This window comes from Lissotriton helveticus, chromosome 2_1 (genome assembly GCF_964261635.1).
Source record: "Lissotriton helveticus chromosome 2_1, aLisHel1.1, whole genome shotgun sequence".
In the NCBI taxonomy this organism is placed as follows: domain Eukaryota; kingdom Metazoa; phylum Chordata; class Amphibia; order Caudata; family Salamandridae; genus Lissotriton; species Lissotriton helveticus.
Window position 1 is genome coordinate 687,465,887 of NC_136059.1, and position 18,698 is coordinate 687,484,584.

The 18,698-nt window shown below is 44.6% G+C and overlaps 1 protein-coding gene across 3 annotated transcripts in view; it reads right to left on the reverse strand.

Moving 5' to 3' along the window:
* KIAA0825 (KIAA0825 ortholog) overlaps positions 1-18,698 on the reverse strand; it is a 2,250,404-nt gene that overhangs the window by 641,550 nt on the left and 1,590,156 nt on the right. For 2 of the 3 annotated variants that reach the window (XM_078675384.1, XM_078675383.1), the window contains exon 19: positions 6,303-6,400. The exons of the other annotated variant lie outside the window; for it this stretch is intronic. In XM_078675384.1, the coding sequence (XP_078531510.1) occupies positions 6,303-6,400 (98 nt within the window). The remainder of the gene's footprint in view (positions 1-6,302; positions 6,401-18,698) is intronic. 3 annotated transcript variants of the gene reach the window in all.

Consider the following 18,698-nt stretch of genomic DNA (forward strand, 5'->3'; position numbering starts at 1 on the left):
GGTATAACCTGATGTCATTTAAAGAGATAATATAATTCTGATATCAAAGGAGTGACAAAACTCTAACCACAGGAGTTTGTGTTTGTGAAAGTTGTGCTTGCTCCTTTGTAAGTAGGGGCTATTCAAGACTCACTAATACTTTAAAGGGTATGGGAGTGTGAGCGTGTGACTGTATTAAATACAAAACCTCTTAGCTAGCGCTAAACCTCAAAGCAGGCTGTTAGAAATGGAATTCCTGGTTGGCTAAGGTAGGCACCCACGTCAGGCAGGAACCACCAATCTAGTCAGATGGAGTTGGATACACACTAAAGATAACCTATGCTCACTCTCTGGTAGCTTGGTGCGGAGCTGGCAGGCTTATCATCAGAGGCAATGTGTAAAGAATTTGTGCATAACACACTCACAGTAACACAATGAACACACCACAAAAGACTCCACACCAGTTTATAAAAATAGCATTCTATATTATTAATAACACAAGACCAAAACGATACATATACACTATGTATTTTTCCACTATGCACTTTTCAAAATAGTACTCTTTGCATGGAATAACAGAAGGTCATAACGATGGAAATCACATTAGGCTCTACCACTTATGCATTTCCGAAGCACCAAGTGAAACAGTGCGCACAGAAGCACCCTCTTTTCTATGGGGATTATCAAAGTCAATACAGTAGTGCAAATCAATGGGGGCTCGCAGAGGGAGTGCTGAGGGGTGGAGGGGCGGGTGGGAGAGGGACAGGGTGGGGGGTAATGGAGTCAGACATACGACGGCAAGGTATAAAATAAGTAAATAAATAAATAAAACTGTTGACCTTGCACTCGCTGCATCACCAACTCAGCGATGCAGCGAGCGTAAGGTCCTATTTACTTTATTTACTTACTTTACTCTTATGCCGTCGTATGCCCGACTCCACTCCCCTCCCCACCCTGCCCCACAGTACTCCCTCTGCGAGCTGCCACTGGTGCAAATACAAGGACCCCTATCGAGGATTGACAAGAATACACTTGGTTCAAGCAGTCTAGCCTCTGGAGGTGGTCACACGCCTCCCTCTGGGCCCTCCACTTAGGTCTCTCCCCAGGATGCAGAGAAAGTAATGCCCCCAAGATCTGGCAAGTCCAGAGCCGTTTGTGGCTGTTTCAACTTGCAACTTCAGTCAAACAACACAGAGCCATCCGTGGAGTGTGGGACGGCCTCACTGCTTTATGCAGGGACTCAATACTGGAAATTAACCCAAAATAGTACCTTTCATGCCTTGGCAAAGACAAGGCAACGCAACTCTCAGTAAAGAACAGAGCTGCCCGCGAAGGAGCGCAGGGCAACTTCAGAGGTACCTCAGAGGTCAGATGTCGGGACTTCTGTAACTTGCGGTCGGAGTAGTGGGCAGACAGGTGAGCCATACTGGGCGGTTCTCACGTAGTTGAGGCAGCCTCAGCAGTCCGCTAGTCAGCACACGGGTCTTTGAGAAGACAATCTCTCTCCTGGTCGGCTCCTCAGCTTTGTGGAAGCACAGCATTAGTTTCCCCTTCTGGCCAGCAGAACTGATGTCAGGGGGGTCTTCCACGGTGCCCAGACAACGCATGTGACAGAACTATGGCTCGCATACACACAGCCCAAGGCATCACTTTCAGGCACAAACTCCACCCCACAGCGCTGGTGCTCAGGCAGAATGAATCGTGGTTTCCAGGAGAAACAAATTGAGTTTCCAGGCAAAACTAAGTGCTGTTTCCAGGCAGAAAAAATGCTTTTTCCAGGCAGAATGAAGCGCTGTTACCAGGCAGAAAAAAGTAGCGCTGGTTTTAGTATGCCCCAATTGCCGGACTCACAGGTTCCCGAGTCTCACAGCAGTGATGAACAAGGGGAGATCTTTGATGTTCCTGAGATTCCCAAAGAACAGAGGGCATGCCAACAAGCCTATGGAGAACACCAGAGTTGGTGGAACCAAAGAAGGTAGCAAGCACATCAAGGCATGTTGCAAAGTGGCAGTCCCTCCTGCAGCCCAGCAATCAGCAGGCAAACATAGCAAAGCAGTCAGCAGAGTGGCCGTACCATCGGGCAGCACAGCAGTCCTTCTGGCAATGTGCAGATGTAAAGCCAGCAGTGTCTGGTTACAAATCCCACACAGTGTCTGATTAGATGGAGTATGAGCCGCAATACTTCAATAGTGCCTTTGATGTAGGGGTTGACGTCAAAGGAGCTCTCTGAAGTGTACAAAGATCCCGTTCAGCCAAGCACTGGCTCCAGACTATCAGTAGGGGTAAATTAGCCCTTTGAGTCAAGGCGGGGCACAACCTATTCAGATGTAAGTGTGAACCACCTCTGACTCTTCCTGCCCAGGAAGGCTATCAGTATGCAGATGAAGTGCCAATTACACATGTTTATAGCAGAGAGAACATGCGCTTTAGCACTGGTTAGCAATAGTAAAGTGTCCAGAGTCCTAAAGCCAACAGAAACAAGGTCCGAAGAAGAGGAGGAGGAAGAAGGCAAAAAGTTTGGAGTAACCCTACAAGAATGGTCATTTCCAACATAGGCACAAACACAATTTGTGCTTGTTTCGACACCAGCTCCTTTTAGAGTTGGGCAAAGCCTGAGGTTGTCTTTTACTCTCGGGCCAAAATTGAGCCAAACTTTGGTACTGGGCGCCTATATCCCGTCCCTCTTGTATGTTATTATATTAGTCTACAAACTCCCTGGTTGCAGTAGAAGAGGGGCTGGTCAGTGCAAAGGGTTTTATCAATTTGTATTACCACATTATCGACATGTAAAAAGCCCTGCATCGCTGATCAGCCGCTCTTGTGCTGCATGCTGGGGTGTTTTTGTTTGAAAATATGGGTAATTAAAATACAATCAGTCAGGGGCGCTGGTCAGCGTTTCTGCAGCTGCACTCATCGGGGTCTCTCCAGCACCATAGACATTTGCAAAACTGAGATGGCGCCTTCATACATGGAAAGGAAATGAAGAGAATGGAAAGAAGCAAAATAACAAGTAACATACAAAATAGAGAGAAGCACAGAAGAGGAAAGGAACCTTGAAGAAAGTGTCAAGATAATACAAAGCAGATAGCATGGCCACAAACATTTTGTTTGAAACAGATAACAATCTATGCGCTCAAAATCTGGAACAACATCCCCAAATCCATTAGGATCGCTACAAAGGTTCTCCAATTTAGGAAAGAGATGAAGGCAGTTTGTTATTATCTCCATACTTTTTCACAAGCGTTTGCTGCTGCCTACTATTATAACTTAAAATGACATGCAAGACTGTCTCCGCCTTTGGCTCTAGGGGAGAAGGGTTCTGTTGAGGAGCCAATCTCAAACACTGAAGTAAGCGAGGTAGTAAGTTATCTACACTCTGGTAACTCATGGTTTTCCCCTCCTCTACAAGCAATACTCAAACCTTTGCTATTTATTATGAGGGAACGTGCCTACTGATTTGGAGAAGGTGGCAATCATCGTCCTTCTGAAGCCGGACGCAAGGAAGGCAGATGTCAGTTATAAAGGCTCATCTCTCTTTTTAACATTGAAGCCATAATATTAGCTAACGTCCATTCTAATCATCTGCTCAGTGTCTTCCATTCTCTAATAATTCCCCATTGGAGTAGATACATGCTAGTAGATCCACAGGTCACAACAGACGACGTCAGCATAGTGATTTGACATTTGCAAAAGACCTGAAGATCCTTATGATGATGCTGCTCATAGACTTTGTGATAACATTTGATAATTTGGCATGGGACTATCTAATCACTTTTTCTAGGAAAAATATATTTAGGTTGAAACTTTATTGCATATGTACACCCACAGGAAAAGCACCCAGTCCTATTGTTTGGAGCAACAGCATGCTTACAGACCCTTTAATTTCAGGTGTGGTACACGTCATTTTGCACTACGGTGGAGCTGTTGGCCGAAGGAATAGCTGTAGGATGGTGACAGCCTTTGAGGATTCCACAGGGTTGCAAAATTAGAGGATTGGGTGTCACTTTATGATGACAGCTGTATGTATATTTGATCAATCCAAACCTATCTATCTTCATCACTGGAATGCCTTTTTTTGTCCATAAATGTAAGATTGCTTTTATGAAAACAGTATTTCTCATACGACTCCTCTACCACCAGAAAAACTACCCAAACAACACCTCTCTTAATTTTTTTCGGCAAGTGGTCTTTCTAGCTTGGGTGTTTATTTGGGCCATTTGTGCACTTGGGTGCTGAGAGTCTTCATGACCAAGTGTAACAAGACCGTGTTTGAAGAGGGGGTGGATCATCTTTATTATGAATAAGTGTCCTATATGGTAATAGTGAATGAATGTCTCTTTGGTTCAGGCCCTGATCATCATATAGGGGGAACTGCTTCATATTTCCATGGGAGATAGCTACATATTGGGATTTCTCCTGCCAGACTGGTAGTCATGAAGGCAAGCCAATACTTTGGTTTGATAAACTTACAAAAGAGACTGTACTGTGGGTCTATAGGTCTGACCGAGGAGACTGCCTTGCAGAGCTGAAATTCCTTGGGTACCTTCACCTTGGGCACTGTGGTAAGCCAAAATGATTATTCTTGCACTCATTCTTGGATTTACATAGGGACTTTGACCCTTTAGCAACACAATATTAGAGATACCTGCAGCTACATCATGCTCTATCACCCTACATTAAAAATCTAAACAATCTACCAGACCTTGCTCACCTTGAAGCAAAGAGAGATGGGAAAATAATATTGTTTATAAAACCCTACTCATTAACATGGCAGACACTTTCCCCCTAAAGTTAACGGCCACATGATTACAGCCTGCGTGGAGAACATACCAAGGCCCCCAGTCTCCGTCTGAGCGCTGAACGATGGCGCTCAGACCAATCACAACGCTGCATTGCAGCATTGTGATTTGTCAGGGGAGCCTGCGTGCTTACCAATCACAATGCAGCATTGCAGTGCTGTGATTGGTCAGGGAGCCTGGCTGCGCTTCCTGGTTGCTGTTCTGGCCCGAGTCTGAGGAGGAGATACGCAGAATGCAGCGATAAAGTAAGTGTTTTATTTGTTTACATTTTTTTACATAAACAATACACCATCAAGTAGAAACATAATGCAGCTTCAAGGCCCATCACGGTGGGAGAGATCAAAATGGTTTTCAAGTCATAGATTAATTTAAAAGTTGACAAATTCGAAGCATAAGGAGGCTACCGTAAAATGGTTTTTTGCCAAAATGCCATGCACAGAGTAACATCTTTTACCAAATCTGACATATATAATTGTAATCGATGAAAACCGAAAGAACTGTGCTCGTCAGCATTCATTGAGCTCCAGACCAAAGCATCATTTATTTATCATTAGAACAAATCTATGTGAGTTATCAGTATGGAAACATATTGAAATTTGCTTCTTTGTTACACCCTTCATTTTTTAACATACACGGAGAATAGCTTAGCATTTTGTCAATGGGGTGCACAGAACCAGCAAAGATTGTGAATAATAGGTAACCTTCTCATATTACACTTTTGCATCAGTGAAGCCCCTCTGCATCAACAAACATGAGTAGACGCACCTCCAAGGAACAGTGATGAAAGGAGTTTTTATTTTTTAATTGACACATACCTAAAGGTACCTGTTATCGACGAAGACCCTACTAGCACTTACTGCCGACCTGGACCCAAAAAGACACTACTCTATCCCTTCCCCATCTTCACCTGATGTACAGCATGGATTTCCAACTTTTGTTCATGAGAGCCAGATGTAAGATATATTTTAACAATACTCAAGTGGGATCAGTGGCACAGCGTGGGTGACACTGTCCCTAATACAGTAAAGAAAGTGGGCCCGCTCTCTGCAAATTATTTAAGTAAAAGGCTGCCTTAAAATAGTTTTTTTTTATCATACATAAGCTTGGTTCCCAGACTTTTACGCATCTACTGCATTAACTGCAGTTAGACGCCTGTGTGGGATAAATGTACATACAAATAATCTACATGGGATTCAATTGTGTAATATGTAGTTATTCTGAAAATATGGCACGGTTATACGGCCACTGAGGACCAAAGCAAGAAAGCCGTGATGTACCCATGCTGTACTATCTCTCAGCTTCGCTTAATGTGCAGAGTTCTGTTGCTTAGCAGACCCAACCACAATCACATTCATATTCACATTTCTATATAAACGTCAACAATCACAAATAATTTGTGAACAAAAGTTCCATTGAAATTCTGCAATCACAGCATATCAGTCATGTCTATCCAACCGCGTTGCACACTACAGCTGATGATACAGCGGAAACAGTCCTAAGAAGCAGTTTTTTGTCTGCCCTTACCTTTTGGCCAGCATCGCCCTGAAGGTCGCCTCATTTAGTCCACGACAACTTGGCAGCAGGTTTGCCCAATCCCAGATCCACTCGTTGACGGCGGATTGCTGATGTATGGGGAGAAACTCTTGTTAGCGATTAATCAGAGTTAATATGATCAGTAAATTAAAGCTCCAGCTGTGATAGACTAACGAAGAAGGAGGGGGGTCGAAAAAGGACTTGGACAGCTGATATCAATCACATCCACAGAAGATGTTTTTGTTTTATTCCAATAAAACGGCAATTAATTTATAAATCCATTTGGAGATGTAACCGTTATTTATAAAAGAATAAATCAATTTTTCAAGCCATTATTCTTCCAACAGTTAATGGCATTTTGCCCAACCACTTTTTCTGAGAGCTCCCTCTTTGTTTGAAAAGTGGAGAAAAAATAAAACAATTGTCAACTTTTTATGTATTGTTGCAATTTGCATTTCCTACTGTCAGCAGGAAGTTTATCATGAAGAAACGTGTTAGAGCTGGCATGCCGCCTGCCTGCTGTATCTTCATTAGTGCGCTGCTGAAATGTGGCCCTTCCAAGCGAGAGGAAGTGAAATGCCCACATGTATGAAGGAAATACCCGACTTGCAAGCAGTGTGGATGCTCTCTGCAAAATGGAGTCCGCCTATCCATCGTAAGGTCAAATATACATTCAAATAAAGGCTGCCTTACACCAAATACTCTTCAAAGTTACAGAAATAAATACTTTTTCTAAATAACAACTGACTCACTTCAGCAGTGTTAGGAAACGTGTGTTAATTATGCATGCCTAAGCCTTTTGAAAGCAAGCTGTCACCTGGACACCTTGAGGTTACCGTTGTGTTATGTATACACAACCTTCGTTGAAGGCAAGTAGATGCAATGAGCTCATTAGAGAAATTGCTCTGATTGGACAGAAGTTACTAATAGGAAGTGATTAGCACCGCCTGGGGGACGCACCGCCACACACCTGCATGACAAAAGGCCAATTGGAGACGGCAGCGAAATGAGGCGGTACGAGCAAGCACATAGGGTGGCTGGCCATGTTCCTACCAGTAGGGTACAGTGCTAGAAATCACTTCAGTGCTCTACCACCGAGGTGTGGCCCTTTTCAGACCTAGAGATCTGGGCTTGCGATGAATATTTGCAGTGAAACCTCGTCAGATGAAGAACTTGCATAGTTCGTGGTTTTGACTTATAATGATGGGACACTCTACCATCTTCTGTCAAGGGCATCATGAGTACAACTTTTTGATCAGGGTTCAGTTCTATTATTCTGCATATCGTTTCATATGAAGTTACTTAATGAGTTCACCCAGTAAATAGAAAGAAAATAGCCACAAGCTATGTTCGAATGTTACATACTGTTATTTACAAGAAGTCTAGGCCAATTAACTAACGCACATGCCTACTTAATTGAAAACGTCAACAATACTTACAGTTAAACCACCCACCACGTGAAACTGTGACAGACATTAAATGGCTACATATGTACACATTTGAATTGGTTTGTCAAAATACTTTAAACTCCCACAGTAGTTCACATGTTGCCCACTCCTTAGTATGGTCCATACGTTGTTGTGCTTCCTGGTGGATCTTATCTTTTGTCTGGTCTAGCATGTAAAAGACAGACAGATTTTTCACATTTTTGTTATAGTTTGGTTTTTCTTTTGTAGATGATCATGATTGATTGGGTTCCATATCTCCTACTTATATATGAACATATTTTAGGAATTAATCGATTTTGATTGATTTTTATAGCGGTAAGTAACCAGTTAACATACCAGCTCAACTACATCCATAGGCAGCGAGGGCATAGAGAAATCAGAGATGAAGGGAGGAGGGGGGATTGTGAGAAACCCAGATAGCTTAAAATTTATGAAAAGAAGGGGAAGAGTAGGAGAGGGGAGTAGATAGATGCTCTCACAAAGCAATGTCCTGCATCCCATCTCCCATGCCGACTCCATCGCAGGGTGAAGACTATGTTGTATCAGTAATATCTACTTTGAGGCAGAGTACACAGAGATACATTGGGCAAGAAAGTTCCTGAAAAGTGGTGGAAAAGAACTTCAAGCATGGGCCTGATGTTTTCTCAACCTGGATACTGTGTGCTCCACAAAGGCTGTAAGCTTCTCCATACTTAGAAGGTCTCAGAGCTTATGGAGCCAATCAGTATGTGTGGGCACCATGTCTGTGCCCCATTTGGACAGCAGGACCTGATTTGCTACGCAAAGCGCCAGGGTAGTAGTCCTTCATCTTGGAGATAGTAACGGGTATGTCAATGCATTGGGGAGACCTAGGAGGATGTAATTGCAATACCACAGCAAGTGGGATGAAGTGGCTGGATTAATACAGTGGCTCCAGCATCAGTCGTCACCACCAATTTTCCACCTAGCTGTGTGTGCCGGCGTGTAAAACAAATAGTGGGCAACCTTAAGAAAGGTCTCCCTTCCCGAGGCGCTGCAGGCTGAAGTACGAGCCTGCTGTATGAAACCATTCTTTTTTGGAAAACTGCCTTTCACACTCCTGTTCCCATTGTGTGCGGATGGGCGAAAAAGTGACATGTTTAGGAAAGTGTAGATGTCAGAGAGGATATGTTGGTCGCCATGTCAAAGAGAGGGGATATCTCTCAAAAGGTGTGAGTGGTCTACTCACATGTGGGCGTATTGACGGGCGAGTCACCTGTTGACATGAGTGCAGAGTAGTGCCAATGCTCGGAGTCAGAAGGTCCAAAGTTTTACTGTATTTGGGAAAACTCTAGTAATCTCTGTACATCACATAAGTCTCCTATGCACTTAGAGTTAGCTTCCAGCCAGCGAGAGAAAGAAGTACCTTGTAGTGCCGGAGGGAAATCCGGATCCCCAGGATTGGTTTGAGCAGGGAGATGGGAACAGAGAGCTGTTTAGATTGAAAGAGTTTATCCCACATCCCCACCGCAGCCCTGACTACTGGGGTGATGTTTACCCCATGTGGGCAGTGTTTTCGAGGGAGCCACAGACTTTTCGAAATTATGCATACCCACTACTGCCTGGTTTAAAAAACATCAATGTTTCTCTGTCATCGGACGCTGCCACTCCACTAAGAACCGCAGTTGCGCCTCTTGTTAGTATCTTATCAGGTGCAGGCTATCCAATCCTCCCCTGCCATTGGTAAATATGACCTCTCCCTGGCCCTCTGTGGTCGCTTGCCTCCCCACATGAAGGTTTCAATAAGTTGCTGAAGTTTTTGTAGGGCGTGAGGTGGGGGATGGAGAGGCAGTGTCTGCATAAGATATAGGATCCTAGTGAGAATGCGCATTTTAATAGCTGCTATTCTCCGGAACCACTATCTTCTCCATGATGGAACACAGTTGAATTCCCAGGAATAGAAATCCATGGTATCAACATATTTTGATGCACGTGCCCTTAGTTCTGTTCGGGTGTTGGCATGGACTACATGACTGTTTTATCATGTATCGCTTGCTGTTGAAAATGATCCAGAGGTTTTTATGCTTGTGTGCTGGGAATTGTGGTGGGCACGAGGTCACCAAGCAAAGTCCCATGGGTAGACCTCTTTTCCGAAGATCACCACTTTGATCTTGTCCTTCATCTAGGTGGCCACTTTGGTCATGCACGAGTTGAACGTAGTCCAGGTGTTGGCATTTGAGAAATATGATGGCAGGTTGACTGTTTGTGTCCTTCCGGTAAGGAAGATGCAGATCCATTTGAGGACAGGACTCTGGGCTGCAGTTTCTCCTCTGTCGAAGAACTTCCGGATGTCACCTGCTGCTGCAATTAGGGATGTCTCTGTAGTGTGGTTTGGTCTGAAGTCTGACTGTGTGACACTGGCATTGAGGAGCTGTTGATTGGCCAAGTAGGCAGTGATGCTTTTTCTAGAACCTACGGTTGGAGAGAGATTGATCAGTAGTTCAAGAGTTTGGCTGGGTATGCCGAGGGCTTCTTCAGGAGGGTGATGATGACTACATGCTTCCAGGCTTCTGGGAAAGTGTCTGTGTCAATGGAGGTGTTGAGGATAGGGGTGAGGGCTATTCTGATGGTGGTTGTACCTTTGCTGAAGGCGTGGTGGGGCATGGGCCAGACAGGGCCCAGGAGTGGATGGTCTTCATGATTGCAGTGGTTCCTCTGTGGTGACAGAGTTCCATTTTGTCAGGGTGTTGCTTTTGTCCGATACCAGAAGACTTACAGGAAGGCCGATGAGGTTCGGTTGTGGGTCGAAGTGTGTGATTTTGTTGCAGAAGAAGTCTGAGAGATCGTTGTACAGTTCTTGGGTTGGAGTGATATTGCTGATGGTTACTGCTGGTGTGGTGAAGTTTTCGACAATAGCAAACATTTCTTTGCTGCTGTTGATGTGCGCTGCAAGGTCCATCCTTTTGGTTTTTCAGGTTTGCTCATGGTAGAGTCTCTGGTAGGATTTGAATATTTCCTTTTCTGATTCTTCTTTGCTCGCTCTCCACCTCCGTTCCAGTTGCTGTGCTGTTTAATCATTCGGAGTTCATCCGTGTACAAGCTGGCTAACATTTGCATTCTTACTACTTGGCGTGGGTAGGAGCTGAGACATGTTAGGTGAGTCTGAGGTTTATGAGGCTTTCTAGTTATCGTGTGTACTTCGATACAGACTAAGTAAGTAAGTAAAATATCTTTATTCGATTGTTTACGTATAACAATCATAAAAGTACATTACATAGACATTTATCAACACAGTAAAAAAGAAGAATAAGAAGGGTGGTATCAAAGCGGACATAAGCACTAGCATAAAAGCAGAGTTGTGGTTAAAAAAGATAAAAATGCAGTAGAAATATAGGTACGTTCAGCAGCAGAATTATTTAACCTTCCATGCTTTTTCTAAGTTTAACTGCAAGTTTTAAAAAGCTACATATAAACATAGTACATTCACTATTTAGCATTTGAAGGTGATAAAGTGCAGGTCTGAATTGTACAAAATTCAACTGTTTAAGTAAAGGTTTTAAAAACAAAATACGGGGGAGTGTATAATACTGACAGAAGAATAAAAAGTGTGCCAGGTCTTGCGGAGACTTATTGTCACAGCCGCAAGCTGGCAACACTTGTCCTCTATATGCCCCACTCGGTACAGCTAGCAAAAGGTGGAACATATTAAATCGAAACCTTGTTAGTAAAAAACGATCATATCCGGACAGAGGCCAAGCCAGGTAGGGTTCCATGTGTGAACAGGTTTTAGTTAGAACATACTGTCTCACACTACTTTTCTTGTACTCACTCTCCTCCCTCGCCATATGCCTGGATAACATAAAAGTATTCTTTACAAATGTTACATCAGTTTTGGTTATTGTCTCAGGGGCTAGGAAGAGATCCGGTCGGCCTAGTTCAAAGAGCCATCTTCTAACATATTTTAACCACGGGATCTTAAGTCTCCCATCCCACTCTAATGCCTCTTGAAGGATGTTCCTGGTGAGGGGTATGTCTGTGTTAAGCCAGCTATTTAGCCAGCATACCAGGGGATTCACAGCTAGCTTGTCGCTTAGATATGGAGTACCAAGTTCCTCGTGAACAGAAAAGTTTGCTGTTCCTCTAGGCAGCCTTAGGACCTGCTTTAAAAAGTTGTTCTCAGTAACTTCAAGAACATCTAGAGATTCTGACCCCCATATTTCACTCCCATAGCGTGCAATAGCGGTACTTTTGGCTTGATATAACTTCAAAACAGCAGCCACAGGGCTGTTGCCCATTTTTTTGGAGAAATCCAGTATTGCTGCGTTTGCACGCACTACCTCACCCTTTTTCTTTTGAATTGCTGGTGCCCAGGTTAATTTATGGTCAAAAAGGACACCAAGATACGAAAAAGTCTTGGTAGTCGGTATTTTATCGCCATTGACAGAGTGAGAGTATGTCTTTTTGGGGGTTAAGCCTGTCATCATTGCAAAGGATTTCGTATTATTGATGCTCAGGCCTCGGGAGTTCATGAATATATAGAAGGAGTCTAACAAGGTTTGGAGACCAATCGCCGTTCTGGATATTAAGACGGCATCGTCCGCGTATAGCAGGACGGGCACGCCCTTCTTTCCGATATATGGATAGTCTGTGCCAGTTTTTAGTAGGTACTCCTCTAGTTCGTTAATGTAGAGGTTAAAAAGAAAGGGGGCTAGGATGCACCCCTGCCTAACGCCCCGGTTTATCCTGAAGTCCCTGGTGACCTTCATATCATGGGTATAACGGACGTTTGCTCTAGTGTCCGAGTGGAGGTCAGCAAGAAAGTTGACCAAATTTTGTTCCACTCCCATTTTTTGCAGGACCTCCCAGAGCCTGCCTCTGTCTACACAGTCAAAGGCGGACGATAAATCCATAAAGGCCATATGGATGGTCCCTTTTCTTGCTACGGTGTATTTACTATTTATTAGATACAGGTTCAGACATTGAGATATCGTGGAGTGGCCTGGTCTGAACCCGTATTGTATTGGCGACAATATGTTGTTTTCATTGGCCCATGCTATCAGTCTGTTTAAGAGGATGCCCCCCACCACCTTTGCAACTGAATTGATCAGTGATATGGGTCTGTAGCATGTTGCACTACCACGATCGCCCTTCTTAAATACTGGGACTATAGTCGAGGACCCCCAAGATTTTGGGCAACCAATCAGGATTCCAGCGTTAATGACTGCGGTGATAACTGGTGCCCATAAAAGGGTGTTTGATTTAAATAAATCGGGCGGTATGCCATCAGGGCCAGGTGCTTTATTACTAGTTAAACCCTGAATCCCCTTTTCTACCTCCCCCACTGTAAAACACAACAAATCATCATCAGAAGTTTTAAAAACAAAGTCCGCTTGTGGTGCATCACTTTTGAAGATTGTGCTGTAATGTGATATCCACTCTTCCTCGGGTATGTTGGTCCCAAGCGTAGGATTACTGGGGTCATCAAACATAGGCTTGTTTATGATAGTCCAAAACTTAGAACTGTTACCCAGAATTGCAGGGTCGCATAGAGACTCCCAGATGCCTGCCTTCACTTCTTTTTTCCGAGCTGCCAGGACTGTCTTGTATTTAAGTCTCAAAGACTTTATAAGGGCAGGATCTCTTGGAGTAGCCTTAAGTGTTTTTTTTAAATTTCGTCCGGCCTTTGAACAGGCTTGATCAAACCATCTTGGTTGGTGTTCATAGTGACCCTTCATTGGTATGGTTAACAATTGTCCAATTTTGTCTACCACAGCAGAGAAGGCAGTTAAGGTCGCTTCAGGTGAAGTGGTGGGAGAGACACAGAGGCCTAATTCATTACCACAGCTGATATTGATTGAGTTGTACAGAGAGTCACTGTTAACCTTTGACCACTTCAGACGACGATTTTCGTTGATTGGTTGTAAAATGCCACAATCGGGCCGTGGCTTCCTAGGTTCAAGGAAGCCTCCTCCAATTTGGATGGAAAGGGGGTTATGGTCGCTAAAAATACTTGTTTGGATTTCAAAGTCAGTGGCTAGGTCAGCAAGGTCTCTTGAAAGAAAAATGTGGTCTATATACGAACCATTTCCATGCCCTTTATACGAAGGGGCATTAAATACATGGGAATCCTCCAACATGGACATTGCAACGGTTAGGTTCCTGTCATCAATTAAGTTATTGGCATAAGTGCCACGCGACGAGTGGTCAAAATGGAAACCAGACCTATTATTGCAGCCTAAAAGGCCAATGGATGTCAATTCAGGGTTGCCACAGGGATGAGCATTAAAGTCTCCAGCAATGATGGTACTTCGAGGCAGATTAACCGCTTTTGCTTGTAGAAAATTATGTAGATGAAGAATGTTACACTCCCTAATTGATAGTACAGCATTATAAAAGTTGATAAGGGTGAGTGCTCTTTTACCACTCCTAAGCACCAGGGTTTGGATATGTCTGTTATCCGATGCTCTGTTTGAAACCTGGCAGCTAAGTGCAAGGCTGATATAAATTGCCAGGCCCCCCTTTGATCTTCCGCTGTTCGACGGGACTGCCGGTTGAAAGAAACTTTGGAAGCCCTCGATGTGTGCGTTTTCATCTTCCAGCCAGGTTTCTTGGAAACATAAGACAGTAAAGTTTTTTATATATGCTGACCATACTGGGTCATTAACCTTAGCAGCCAGACCAGCTACATTCCAGGATAGGAGTTTTATAAAACGTTGTGCGGAGGGTCCCAAGCCTACTATCTGGTCCTTGTTTATGGGTGAAGAAATCGCTTGAACCTCGTGATCAGTCGTGGTGTGTGCTTGCCTTTCATTGCTGGTAATTAAGAGATTTACTCCACTTGGGACTATGCATTGGACTTGACTAGGGGGATGTGGGTGACTACACCCATTCAGAGTCAGCGTGTTCTCATGGTGATGTACTAAGGGATCTGCCCTGGGCGTTTCACTGGCCTCTCGGGTGGAGACAAGTGTACACTCCAAGGCAGTGCATGGTGTACTATAAGAGAGTGCTTCCCTAGTTGATGATGACTCAGGGGAGGTAGAATGCAAGAATGGGGGTATAATTTGTCAATCAATCTCATCCAAGTAAGCAGGATCATAATAAGCGTCAAATCGGTTTGAAATGGGAACCCCATATTGCATATTTGGATGATGCAAGTACGAGTAGTGCTGCTGTTGGGGACAAGGAAAAAACTCCCTTCTCTCTTGTTGTCTTTTATGATGAATATTTTGCCTACTCAACCATGGGGGTTCCTGCCTGTAATTGGTGAAGTTCATTGGGGTAGATGGTCCATAAGGCCGTGTGTAATCCCTGGATTGAATATCAGCTATTGGCTCAAGCAGCCCCTCCTGGCCATGAATTGACTGTGATTGTGTTAGATGAAGGCTGGGATTATTTAAAGGGTAAAAATAGCTCAAAGCCATGGTGCGGATCAAGCTATTTGTCACACCACTTTTCCAGCTACTAATAAAACTAGCTGCACGGCTGTCCCCGAGGGTTACCACAATGCAGTCACCCTCAGTCGATTTGAATCTGTTTCCCACCCAGTCTACCCTTCTCACGTGTGAAATATGACCATTTATATGTTTGGGAATCGGTCTATGGTTTGTAAGCCAATGGCTCATCTTATTTTTTAAATCCCCGTGAGATTCTACCTTTTCCCCCACTAGTTTAGGTACACCAATCATAACAATGGTATACGGGCTGGATTCTGGTGGGAGATTAATATGGAGTGGTCTTTTGGCTACCACCGGTTTTATCAGATCAACACCTGTTTGTTTTGTAGGTATACTCGGTTTAGAATTTTTAATTTGTCTCATCTGGTCTACAAGAGTTGATACTGATTTGACCGGGGAGCTCTCAGCAGCCCATTCACATTCCTCAGTTTCTGTGTCAGGTAAGGATTGAGGACTACTTGGAGTAGCAGCCGCTATGTGGGGTGAATTAATACCTCCATCTAGGATTGGCACCGATTTGGTGGGGAGGTTCTTTTCCTGACATATTGGCAAATTTTGTTTGTTAACAAGGTTAACTGTGACTTTCTTAGCCCCAGAGTTTTTGTTGCTAGTTGAAACGAGGGAGCTACTAGCTGGTATAAAGGTAGAGGTTGATTGTGGTGCTTTCAGTATTTTAAGCAAGGTGGAAGATGCATCGTGTTGGGCCCTTTCAAATTTCCCTAATGCCTTCTCGATGTTTAGGACTCTCTCACTAATAGGCATCAAGAGGGACTTAATTAAAGTTTCAAAATCGCCCAAGAGTGATTTAGTGTTAATCATAGTATGATCTGTCTAATCTGTGAGATGTGTAGGCATGTTTGTGAGAACTGTCTGCTCTTTGCTCATGAGCAAACCTGGCTCTTGACTGGTTATAAATGGGCAAGGGGTCACTGTGTTGGAAACAGATGTAGCCAATCTAAATGTAGACCAGATGTCCTTAGCTGAGATATGATGTTTGGCCTTAAGACGAGACTTGTTTTTAGCTATAGATGATTTTGTTTTACTTCGTGTTCCAGTAGACCTGGTTGTACTCTTCATCATATGACTCGCTCCGGGGGCAAATTTCGATGTTGTGGATGTTAAACCCCTCGGAGGGGGGGCGGCTGATTCTAGATGAGCTATGGGTGACAAACAAGTGTTGATGCCGTTTTCACCAAGTAGCATAAGACTGTTATTCCTGCTATTGACTGCAGAAGGTATAGTCAGAGCTGTTTGTGTATTATCTCTTGTTTGAGGACTAGGGAGCCCTGTGAAAGACAACATTAGAATGGACTCTTGGGAATTCGTTGTGTTATCCAGTATGTTAATGTTTTCGGTAGTATGTAGAGAAAGGTCCGGGAAGCATAAGTCTGGGGTAAGTGAAAGGCGTCTTTCAGAGTCCTGAATGGCCTCCGCCACTACGTTAATCGTTTTCTGTAGCATTAGCTCTATGGCAGTTATTGTAGGAAGAGGAGTATTTGAAACATCTTTTAGTCTAGTTGCAGATCTTGTGGGCACAGGAGTATTTCTGGTTTTAAACATCTTGGCCAAATTTTTTAGGGACTGTCAGTAATGTTGCTAATGATAATTTTGCTACTTGAGTGTGCACTTGAATGGAAAAGACACTTCAGGATTACCTTAGTAGATAACAGCAGAACAAGATTTCAAGGGGGTGGCCCGCCCCGTCCTCCTCGGTCCCTCGAGGGCCACAGAGGGCCCACCCTTTGCCCGGGCTTAGCCCCGGGCGTCCCGCTCGCGTCCCGCGAGGGAGTGGTGAGGTGGTTATATGCGCCTCCTGGCGCTTGCAGGTATCGCGCTCCCCAGCAGGGCTGCTGGGAAATGCAGTCCAGCCCCTCGCCGGTCTCCTCTCGGCGGCTCCCGCTTCAGTTGGAAAAAAAGCGGCAGAGCGGCGGGAGACTGGCGGGCGGGATCACGCAATGCTGCAGGGGACACTGTGTAATACTGGAGGCAGCTAGTTACACGGGCAGCAGTTCGGAGCTTCAGCAGGCAGGAAGAAGGAAACCCGATACAGACTATGTTCTAGTTATAAAGGACAAGAAGGAATCTTTTTACTTCCCAGGGCCATTAGCACTGGTCTGTTAACACTGCTGAGTCTTAAAACACACTCCAGACAGTGATACACTAACACTTTATAGCACTCTCAGACTATAGTCATTAGAGCAGGAACCATAGAGCTAAAAAACATGTTGTTCACCTTTAACACTGGTGTGGCCAACTGCTGAGTCTTAAAACGCTAAGGAGGCAGTATTACAGAAACATTCTACAGCATTCTCATTCGAAAGCCGCACCAGCAGGAACAACAGTGCTATGTAGTTGCTCTTTAGGTCTAGTATGAACAATACTGCTGAGTGCTACAGAAACATTATGTATCACTCTTTGGCTATATCAACAGAAGTAGGAACTACAGTGCTAAGAAACATGCTAGTGTGGTCGTACTGCTGGTCCTTTTAATGCCCAGCGTGCCATAATACAAAAATTCTCTATAATACTCCCCTGGGTCAAGAGTAGTTTAACAACGCAAGGCACTTCCGATGGCATTTTAGACTATAGTTTGCACAAGTTCTGTCCTACACCATAAATCTCTAGGACTGTCCCCAACTGTTCTGAGATGAAATTGCACTCTTTTCTTATTTCTCCAATAGAATACTGCAGTCATCTACACCCAATTTTCTGAACCAGGACACATGTAAACCTTGCACAGTAGGTGACCATCAAATGGTGAAACAACCTGCCAGATGGCAGATATTGTTTCAAATGTCAAAAGCTTAATAATACTACACTTTTTTTTAAAAATCTAACTCCTCACCTCACGACCCGCGATCCTGGCGTATTGTACAGCGGCGGTGACTGGCGGGAGCCTGGAGGTGTGCGGCGGCTCTGCAGGCGGCGGCTGAGGCGGCTTGCTGTGGCTGGATCGGAGCCCATTCGCGCTGGTGGTGGTGAGTGGGGTAGTGGCCTAGGAAAGGTCGGGGCTACGGACGCGGCGCTAAGCCTGACTGGGCCGCTCCGCGCGATCTGCCGCTGGCTGGGAGGGGTGCAGACCGGGGTGGCAGGCAAGTGACTGAGGAGTGGCGTTGGCAATTACCCAGGGCGACATGGTGGAAATTCTGAAGGACTTCACAGCTGCGTAGTGCCGTAGGAGGGGACCGAAACGAAACACGGTGGAGATAGCCCTGACACTGTGTTTTCCCTGTTGTGGCTTGCTGGAGGCGACGTGCAGGAGGGAGCGGAGGGTCTATCACTGCCGGACACTGGTGCTCGTATGCCCTAACAATCCTGATGCTGCTAACACGATTTTGAGCAGGGAGCCCCTTGCCTGGTAGCCATCGTTTGGGAGACATTTGTGAGTACACAGCTGCGGCGTGGGTCCGGAAGTCACTAATCTCCTGAACTGAGTTTTTGGCAACATGGGCAGTCCTGAGAGAAATCAGCCCAAGCTAAACTTCGAAGCACGGAAGTCTACATTATCATCCTCTCAAACTCCG